We start from the raw sequence: 10,205 nt of genomic DNA, 5'->3' as shown, positions 1-10,205 counted from the left end.
TATGTATACAGGGGAAAGGGCCAATCCCTCTGTACACAGCACGCTAACTAGCCATCTTAAGGGCCATCTTATCCACACAAACGATCTGGTTGACAACAGAATGAAAAAAAAGTAAGGTTGTGGTGTTTGGAGTCTAAGTAAAAGAGATGTTGAAAAAGGGGATGAGGTCTGGACACATGTCAAGACTCAAACTATCACACTGTGTTTCTGTCTTTCGTTATTTCAACTGCTTTTCTATTGCGAATATGGTAATTCAACCCAGCATCCTCAATAGGTACATTAGCCCTCTTGAACACATCTCATGTAAAAGTTGAACCACTCTCTTTGCCTTGTGGTAAATCATAATGAAAATGCTAAATTATGTATGTGATTGACATTCCATTTGGAGCCAAGTCAAGAGGAGCGAACCTTGAAGTCAGGGTGTATACAGTATTACAAGTGAACTTTTCCTGTCACTAAGGCACAGGATTCATGTTTCAAATTTACATTCAAACTTTTGCACAAAGTTGGACTTCAAATTTCAATTGGAATGGTACTGATGAATCAAAAATGCTGCCTTGAGTTCTGTAAAACAAAAACGTTTGAATAAAAAGTAGTGGCAGTGTTGCATAAGTGAATCATGGGCATGTGTTTCCTCCGTTACAGGGTAAAATATGTATTCTGCAGTTTGACTAAGATTATTAATTAAGCAAAATGCTCAATGTGCGAATAAGAGTCACCAACTGTCATTTTTGTGATGGTCGGCGTTTGGCTGCATCGCAAGGTGGGCCTAAAGCTACCTACAGCAGTGACACTCAACCAGTGTTCACTTATTGGTCACGAAATTACTTATTGACTAATGACATTTTTGTGACAATTTTGTTTGGCGTTGAACCGTGAGATTTTTCAAATTAAAATATGTGCCTTGGCTCAATAAAGGTTGGTAGTCACTGACCCAGAGAAGCTGCAGAGGTCTGCATGTCTTAAGGACTTAGTTCATCTGCTTCCTACTCCTTTTCGGACTAGCTATATGGTGTCTGAGATATTTATAATGACATTTAGTTTTCCAGTTTTGTTGTACTACATATTAGAAATTCAAAAAACCCATTAAGTTCTTTGGTCCTTGTAAGAAATTAGAATTTGCTTAAAGGATACTTCCCATCTATTACAAAGTGGATCTGAAAAGCTGGAGAGCAGTTAAATCTGTAAAGGATTGGTTACTGTGTTGGGAGATATTTTACCCACACATCAACTTTCCAGTATTTTTTTAATGCTCCCTTATAACCCTTCTTTCAGTGATGCGGTGCTTTAGCTTTAGCAAACAGTCATTTACTTTAAGATGAACTTCCCTTACCCACTGCCACAAAAACGGGTCTTGCGGGTCTTGCTTTCCAGTTGTTGGACTACATCTTTTGCAATTCTTTGACTAATTTTGCCTGAAAGATAATTGCAGCAGAGGGCACAATCATGGCATCATCACCACTGGACAAGGACAACACCCCCTCCACTGACAGCCTAGTGTGCTTGATGCAGGGATAAATCTTTTAAATACAACAGGTCATGATTGCTTTGATCAAGTTGGATCTCCAATTTTGTTCTTTGATGGTGAAGCAATGCATGAAGTTTATTAGTGTTTTGTCTGTATTTATCTGAAAATGTATGAGGTGACAATCTTATAACCCCTTCTGGGTTTTCTGATCAGACCTGCACAATCTCTTCTTATGATAATGGTTATGCTATTATGTTGCTTTTGCTGTAAATGTGTGAATAAATATATAAATACAATAAATACAATGGTAAGACTGCGAATAAATGGCCTTCCTGAGTGCATTTTTATAAGATTAAAAAAAAAAGCCCTTTGATGGGTGATAATGAATCAAGGATAGTCAAAATTGACAAGGCAAAGTTGTGATGGCCTGTGTAATCTAAATGGTATGATTTTTCTCAGCAAATGTATTTGGAATAATATCTCAGACTCACCCATTTAGATGGGACCTTACTAATATTGTAGGACTGGATGCTGAATTGTAGATTTCAACACTGCAGGTCACGACTCTTACAGGTTTAGGGAAACAAACCGCCAGATATCTACTTCAAAACAGCAACTTTAGGAATAGAATCAACCTAATAATGCTGTAGTCATGAAAAATGTAGCACATAGCAAAACAATGAAAGAGAGAAGCTGAAAACGAAAATGTGCATTCCTGTCACGGTTGCATGATAATTAGTCATTCCTCAGTTATTGAAGAGCTGCTCACTGCTTTTCATTACCAGCAACAGACATGCAATGAGACAGAGAGGAGAGAAAGCACAAGCAGTGATGATGAGGAGGAAGAGGAGAGGGTTCCACGGGAAGGCATGATGGGTGAGAGCACTAGGAAAGGAAGAGAGATGGGATAGAGGAGAGACACAGAGTGAGAGGTAGGGAGAGAGCAAGAGAGCAAGAGGGCAAGAGAGTGTGAGAGAGTATGGGAGAGAGAGTATCTATGTGTGTGTGTGAGAGGGAGAGAGAGAGCAAGAGGGCAAGAGAGTGTGAGAGAGTATGGGAGAGAGAGTATGTATGTGTGCGTGAAAGAGAGAGAGAGAGAGAGAGAGGTAGAAAGAGAGAGAGGGGGTAGAAAGAGAGAGAGAAAGAGAGAGAGAGAGAAAGCAAAGTGCGTTCCAACCTGGTCGGTGTAGTCCTGGGGGAAGCTCCACAGCACGGTTGGATCTAGAGGTAATTGACAGACAGCATTAATCAGCGGGTGAGAAACACACCGTCTTCGCTAGCTGCCTCAGAACACATACATATTAATGAGATGGGAGGGGGCAAGGGGTGGCTGCTGCGTCTGTACACGCACGCACGCACACACACACACACGCACGCACACCTTTTACTCACATAGCAGCAGAACATAGTGAAAGGGAGAATGTGTTGAGGCTGTATGAGCTGTAAATATGCAAATTCTCAGTATAGACACGATAGCTGATATGATACAGCCAATTATCCACGTTTAAAAACAATCCCATCATCACCTAGGCCTACTCGATTTCATTGATGATAAAATGGCACCCTTCGATTAGCTGGAGGATTGTTGTATAATCATATATGCTTTGTCTGCATTGTATTTTTTTTTAAAGGTAAGTCCTTAGCAATGATGATTTGTGTCATATAGTGAGCTACTTAGTTGGATAAGAAGAGATGTCTGGCCACTGATCAGACAGAATTGGCAATTTGTTTGTCATTTGACATTCTTTTTAACGAGTTGTAGAAACTCTGATATTTGATTAATGAAAAATGCACTAACTAAAAAAATATCAAGTATTAATTATCTTGAATTAATCTGATTTATTAAAAGTGTTTTTTTTATTTAAAGTGTTTTTGAAGCTATCCACGATTAAAATGTAAAAATACAGCAGACAACATTAGCATGCCTCAAATGAAGTAGTAATTTTCAACAACTTGCCATCTTCATATCTGTATTCAATAAGCTTGCATTTGTCCTAATGTTGCTAATGCAGCAGCTAAGCCAAAGCTCAAAAGATGTGTCAATGCCCCAGAAAGGAGGCCGTCTCCCTGAACAGAGGGGTTTCTGCTAAACATGACTTTGACAACACATAGACCACCATGTGACTACTTCTTCTCAAATAAAGGAGCACAGTGCAATGGCGGCACCGTGTGACCTCGGAGAACTTTTTTTTTGTACCAGAATTAAGTGTACAGTGGTACAGTGGTAAGAGTTTGAACATAGATAGTTCCTGCAAAGTGTTCAAAGTCCGAATTGTTCAACCTCCACAACATTTTTTCCCATAGGAAATAATGTAAATGCAATTAATCCGTTCCCAAGCTACAAGAATTCCTACTTTAATTTCTATTCATTTATTTTACATTTATAGTAGCGTACAATATTTAAACAACAAAAATACCTTACCTTACCTGTTGTGGTGTGATGGCATCAGTAAATGATAAATGCTATTTTAATGCTAGCTTTAGTTCATTGCTGAGTTTGTGTATTTTACACTGGCCATATTGTTAGAATACTAAGCAGTCCTTGCATGCGTTGTTTAACGTCAGGCACGTTATTGAACAGCGAAGGGGGGTCAGTAGTAGTCACGGTAGTTACAACTGCGCGATAATCTCCTTCCTAATTCCACTGTTATTCGTAGCACTGTATGTTTTTCTTTGCTTCCACTGGCACTGTTGTCTTTCTTTGGGCCCATGGCCAAGAAAATTGTCATGGAAAAATCCAAATGCACTCGCGAGTATGAAGCACCTCCGGAAGTATTCACGATCTGACTGGAAATGAGCTGTGCATTGTCTCAACTACCGCAACGTGAGGTACGTTCGGCTTAGCTTGCTTTGCTTGGGTGTTCAAACTCCGAAAATGAGTTCAAACTCCGAAAATGAGTTCAAACTCCGAAAATGAGTTCAAACTCCGAGGCATTTTTTTTTTCATCTACTACAGTAGATGGCAGCGGCGCTCTCATTGTCAGAGAGTGGGGAAGGAGTCCGAGGTTTACTTACGACAATTTTAATACACAAAACAAACTATTTATAGTCGCGGCAGAGAGTTTTTTTTGTTCGTTTTTTTTTTTGGGGGGGGGACAAGATTTTTTATTCTTCTTGGGGGGCATAACAAAAAATTATTGAGAAGCATTGCTTTAGCACCAGCAGCCCGGAAGAAGAAACAAACTCGCACATGGCAATCTCCAAACTGTGGGCAATAAATATACAGAGCTGAGAATTGATTCGTCGGTCCCTCAGGGAGCTCCTGTCAGTATTTCAGGCCGGCCCATTTCATCTGAGTCGTAGGCGACAGTCAAACGGCGTTGAGAACAGACTTACCAGTACTACGTTACACGCAAGTGCAGCACACCTGACACACAGCCAAATAATAATAATAATAATAATAATAATAAGGCTGGGCGATATAAACGATATATTCAATATAAAGGTATAACTTTTTTTTTTTTTTTTTACTTAATTACAATCAATGGTCCAACTGTCACTTCTGTTCACAATACCGAATCATCTACTAGGCTTCCATCCTCCATTCTAGTTGTTGGTATGTCAATGAATCAAAATTAAGAAAAAACCTCATCAAAAATAGGAGCACCTATAGTCACTTTTAAACCGGCATTAACATTGAACAGGAAATGCACAGTCTGAGTCATAGTATAGCAGTTTTATTTTATTTTTATCAGTTACCTGAGTTTACATATTATACCCCCCTGCTGAATCACTGTCATTCTTTACGTCATCTGAAACTACGCTATGTAAAATGAGACAACTATACATGTAAAATATGGTCAAGCTGTATCTCCCCCCAAAAAAGGTGCGACCAAAACCTGTGTGGTGCGACCAACAGAAACAGTTGGTAGCAACAGTGCTACCAGTGCAAAAGTTAGTGTAGAGCCTTGAATATTTTTTGTTTGCACTATTTTGCACCAGAGAGTGCTGACTTTTCATTTTGATTTGAGATTTGCATAATAAATGTTGTTATCCAAAGTAAATCTATTCTTTCATTGTTTTTTAATCCATATAGCTTCTATAAAGGACTATGTAAACCTTTAAGGAAATTATTTATAAAAATAAATTTAAAAAACGTAATTATATATATACACCGTTACCGTGAAGGGATGCAGTTTATACCGTGATATGAATCTTGGGCCATATCACCCAGCCCTAAATAAAATGGTGTTGTATACCTTTTGGTCCCACAGACCGTAGTAACATTGTCCCATATTGTTTTTATTTCCTCAATCAACACATAGTATGTTTGTGTGTCTGTTGTTTTTATTTTTTGCTTTATTTGGCCGAGTGTATGCAGTGTAATGCAAGAATTACGTCTCCCCCCCCCCCCCCCCCCTCTGAAGAGCTCAGTATTGTTCATTCGGTAATTTGACATGTCATCATCATTGCTCTCTCTTTTTTTTTTTTTTTTTTTTAACATGTTTTAAAAAGTAATAATTTTTAAAAAAATTTATTTTGTATGTGGGTGAGTGTGTGTATGTGCATGTGCGTGTGGGTGAGTGTGTATTCATTAATTCACCTAAAACCTATTAAAAAAATCCCATACCGTTCACCTAAACCAAACACTTCCAGCCGTCGTGAGGCCGTCAGGAGACCCGAGGAAGAACCAAAGAAAAGAAAGGAAAGTGAAATCCAGCACCGACCAGACACCACCCACGAATTACGTTCTCAATGCCAATTGCCTGTTGCCGACGAGGGACGGACTAGGCCCACGTGGGCTGGCCTAAAATACAGACGGGAGTTCACTCAAAAATATAGTCCCACTCTCTATACACACCAGGTTGGTACAGTTCTTGCCTTAAAAGAGATGCTGAAGTGTTTAAACTTAGACTTTCAAAGGAGATATAATTTGTCATAATGGATCAAGTTAAAAATTGCCTATATTAATAGTTTATACTACAAATAGACCAAAAATATGACTCATCTAAGTAAATGTCAATTGACAATATTTTCCACATCTTTATTGCATTCAGACAAACCACACTCTTCTGCCTAATTTCTGAGGACTGAGGAAGACTCCTTATTGTTTCATATTTTCTAACCTTCCTTTCCCCTGAAGCCCCCACCCCTTGCTCTCCCCGCATTATTCTCTCACTCTCTTACGCTCTTACTGGGCGTGTAGAGGGCGCAAGAGGGGGCCTGAAGGGGGTTAAGGCTGGAAGTTGAAGGTTACAGGGGTGAAAAGGACCCCTGCTGCTCCGCCCGGGGACACAAATGTCACCATGACAGATCCTGGAACTGTTAATTCAACCTCCACTCCTTACAAACCACACACTCAAATTTGAATTGATTGCACCACTACATGTCGCAATTCATGGTGTCTTGACTGAATAAATAAAAAGAGGGCCTCTATAATTAAGGAGGTACAGTATTTTATCATGCACACATAAATATGGATCATATTTTAGTTGAAGGGTATTGTAGAGAGAATTTGCAAGTAATCTAAATAAAAATGTGTTATTTACTGTTTAAAATCACAACTTCATGTACTGTTACAGGTTGAATATGGTTGTGATTTACTGTAACTAGACTGCCAATAAGCCTGACAATAAACAGTTGAATATGTATCAAACAGTAAAGTAACTTCTTGTCATGCCACCCAAGAAACAGTTGGCCCAATCCAATCATGTATTCGGAAATCCAGGCCATTAGTTTCAGTTGATCAATATCGGGTGGACACGATGATGATTTTATTTTATAAATTTTTAAAGAGCAACATAAAAATCGGGAGGTACAAAGATATTGATGAATGGAACAGCAATATCTTAGTTTTTTATTAAACAATGCAACGTTTCGGGTTTGTGTGGTGGCGTGAAAAAGACAAGAGGCTGGAAAAAAGCCCATATCCCACTGAGTGGCGAAGGTTTGCGAGTGTTTGCATAGGTAGCGAATGTTGATTTTCATCAGGGTTCGTTCGAAGTCACAAACGGTCGCAAAGACGTTTGCCAGGCGTTCGCCAACCAAGAAAGTTAAACCAAGCAAGTTAAAAACTTCTTTGTGACAAGAAAACCTGTTTGCGTCCATTAAAACTGATGGTGAATGTCTATCTGAATGTAATCGTGTGTGACCTTGAACAAACACTGATGGAAAAACGAAATTTGCTACTCTCAAAAATACTCGCAAACCTTCACCTCTCAGTGGGATAGAGGCTTAGATTTCCCCAAAAATCTTATTGATTATTGTTGAATATTGAGAGCTGCTAAAAGAAGTAAATTGGCTGCGGCAGCTGGCAGAAAATATGACCAGGGGAAAAACAACCTAAACAGTTTGTGTGAATTGAATTGAAATCACCTATCCAGAAGCGGATTGCTAATTTCACACCCAAGAATACAGTGGCAGCCAAATGTGGCGACAAGCGAGGTGTGACCATTGGACCCTGCCATGTGCACGTGGGTCCATGTAAACAGTCACATGCATGTTTACAGTGAGACAGCAAGCTCATGGCAGATTATTTACTGTATGGTAGCATGTCCATTGATCCCTGGGGCCTTCAAGCATGGCTGACCTTCAACAGTCAGCATGTGGGCAACATGTAAGCAGCCCCTGAGCAATGGCACATTTACTGAGAGGAGGGGGTGGTGGGGATGGTGGAAAAGAAAAATCAATGCTTTGGTTATTCCTGAGACACATGTCTTTTAAAGTCAGCGGTGGAAAGTGAGCGAGGCGAGAGGAGGGTTAATAGGTGAAGGGTGTTGGGAACGGAGTGCAGGGCATCAGGGAAGGTGCAGGAGGCTATGAGGAGAATATGTAAGAGAAACGATGAACTGTGGACCAATCACGGCTCAGCTTCAGAAAACAGGTGAGCTGTGATTGGTCATTGCCGGTGCCCTGAGTAACTCTGATGTCATTTTCAGTTGACAGCAAGAGGCAAAATGGCCACTCCTGGTTTGAATAAAAAGGGGTGGATTTTGCTGCTTACTGTAATTCATATTCCAGAAACGCAATACTTATCAGAATACTGTGTTTAGACTAGAGGGGCTTCATAGAACATACTATTGTAAAGAATTTTTTGGGGTTGACTTCAACTCTAAAATACCATCGAGTACGGGAAGCGATTCCAGGTGCCTAAACAGTTCAAATGTGAAAGGTACCCTTCATTCCATTAAATTTTTTTTAAAAAATAACAGAGTAAATTGGCTTGTATTTGATGTGTTATATGTGCATGGAGAGGTAAAAAATATATGTTTGTTTTTTTCCTATCTTATGACAATTGTCTTCATAATTCTATGCGTATTGGCACGTCCAAGTAGGCTAAAAATGAAAAGTGCTGGCATCTTCATCTTGGCATACATTTTTGCTTCTTGGGATTTCCAAGCAAGACAAAAAGGAGCTATTGGCAGAGAATGGCATTCCTAATGCTGCTGGCTGGAAGAAGAAGTTGGCACAAGATGCCATGTGTCAGGAAGCTCACACTGCCCACAAGGACTGCATGTGAAGTATTTAACTTTAAGCCATTTTGTCAAAAAACTAAAAGTAAGTGTTAAGTTGATTTAAGGTTACGTCAAAATGTCCTATACGTGCTGGGAAAAAGTGATAAATGTGAAACGCACCCGCAGTGTGTCCGCAGGATCATCTCATCGACTCAATGGCCTGAATTTAGGGTCCGTTGAAAACAAGAAAAATACCTAACCCCAAATCCATTGTGAAAACACAAAGATGAAAGCCTCTATACTGTGGGAATCAAACACAGACTTGGAGCCCTTATGGCCATCCATTGCTCTAAAAGCATAAAAAACACTTTTTTCACCTCATTCTACAAACGGCTGAATATGTGTTATGTGTGAATAGGGGGCCTGTTTGTTAAGGGAGGCCAAATCCCATATGGTGAACACCAGCTCCTCTGGTGAGAAGAGAGACTGTGAAAGCCATCGGCAGCCTCTCTCCTCCATCCGTTCTCCACAGATGAAGGGATGTTGCGCCTGCTTCTTCTTGTTCCTCCTTTCTTTCGCTCCCTTCGCCTGCTTTCCTCCCTTTTTCTTGGCCAGGGGTTAAACTGCTGCACTCTAACCTCTTTGGCAGTGATTTCATTCACTCTGTTTTTCTTGCATGCTCTCTCATCTGTGAGAGAGACTTATTTCACAGTATGTAGTGGATTAGGCCTCATTCGTATGCCCCCGTACAAAAGCATTGTTTTAGCAGCAGCCAGAATGCTGTAACAGGAGGAAGCTGCCGCTGGTAAGCATCCACAATACGGCCATTGTGGACATAGGGCTGGAGGGACCATGCGCTAGAGGCTGTCTAGACTTTGAGCCCGGGCCGATTGGGGAAACAGAGGGAGAAAATCCCATCAGGCAGTGGAGTGAAAGTTAACTAAGGTACCCTGCTGTGAACCTGATGAAGATGTCAAGCCAACATATGGCAAAAAAAGGCCATTGTCAGAAGAAGGAGCTTTCTTCCCTCAGAGGGTGGCTAAAGAAGATCAGAGGGGGTGCAACCTAAAGGAAGGAATAACTGAGGTGGTCATCGCTTTACTTCTGGATCAGTAGACTTATTCTGGCTGGGAGGAGGCCCAACTCCTCCGCTTGCAGTTTAAAGAGTAAGCAGATTAACTGGCATCTTTCAAAAGGCCAGCCGGAAAAAAACACACTTGGACATTTACAACATTTTTTTTTGCTTTTACCAATCAACCAGGCCTCGACGCGGTAAATGGCATTACATTTCATGCTGATTTAGTCAGCAGAGGTTTCGAGTAAAGATGATATGGTCCTTAAGT

At 40.4% G+C, this 10,205-nt stretch overlaps 1 protein-coding gene across 2 annotated transcripts in view; it reads right to left on the bottom strand.

Moving 5' to 3' along the window:
* Nucleotides 1–10,205, bottom strand: part of dennd1b (DENN/MADD domain containing 1B) — a 141,608-nt gene that overhangs the window by 112,412 nt on the left and 18,991 nt on the right. For both annotated transcript variants that reach the window (XM_077584944.1, XM_077584942.1), the window contains exon 3: nucleotides 2,646–2,689. In XM_077584944.1, the coding sequence (XP_077441070.1) occupies nucleotides 2,646–2,689 (44 nt within the window). The remainder of the gene's footprint in view (nucleotides 1–2,645; nucleotides 2,690–10,205) is intronic.

This window comes from Vanacampus margaritifer, chromosome 13 (assembly GCF_051991255.1).
Source record: "Vanacampus margaritifer isolate UIUO_Vmar chromosome 13, RoL_Vmar_1.0, whole genome shotgun sequence".
NCBI lineage: Eukaryota > Metazoa > Chordata > Actinopteri > Syngnathiformes > Syngnathidae > Vanacampus > Vanacampus margaritifer.
The sequence above is the reverse complement of the archived record's forward strand: the minus strand, read 5'-3'. Positions and strand labels throughout refer to the sequence as shown.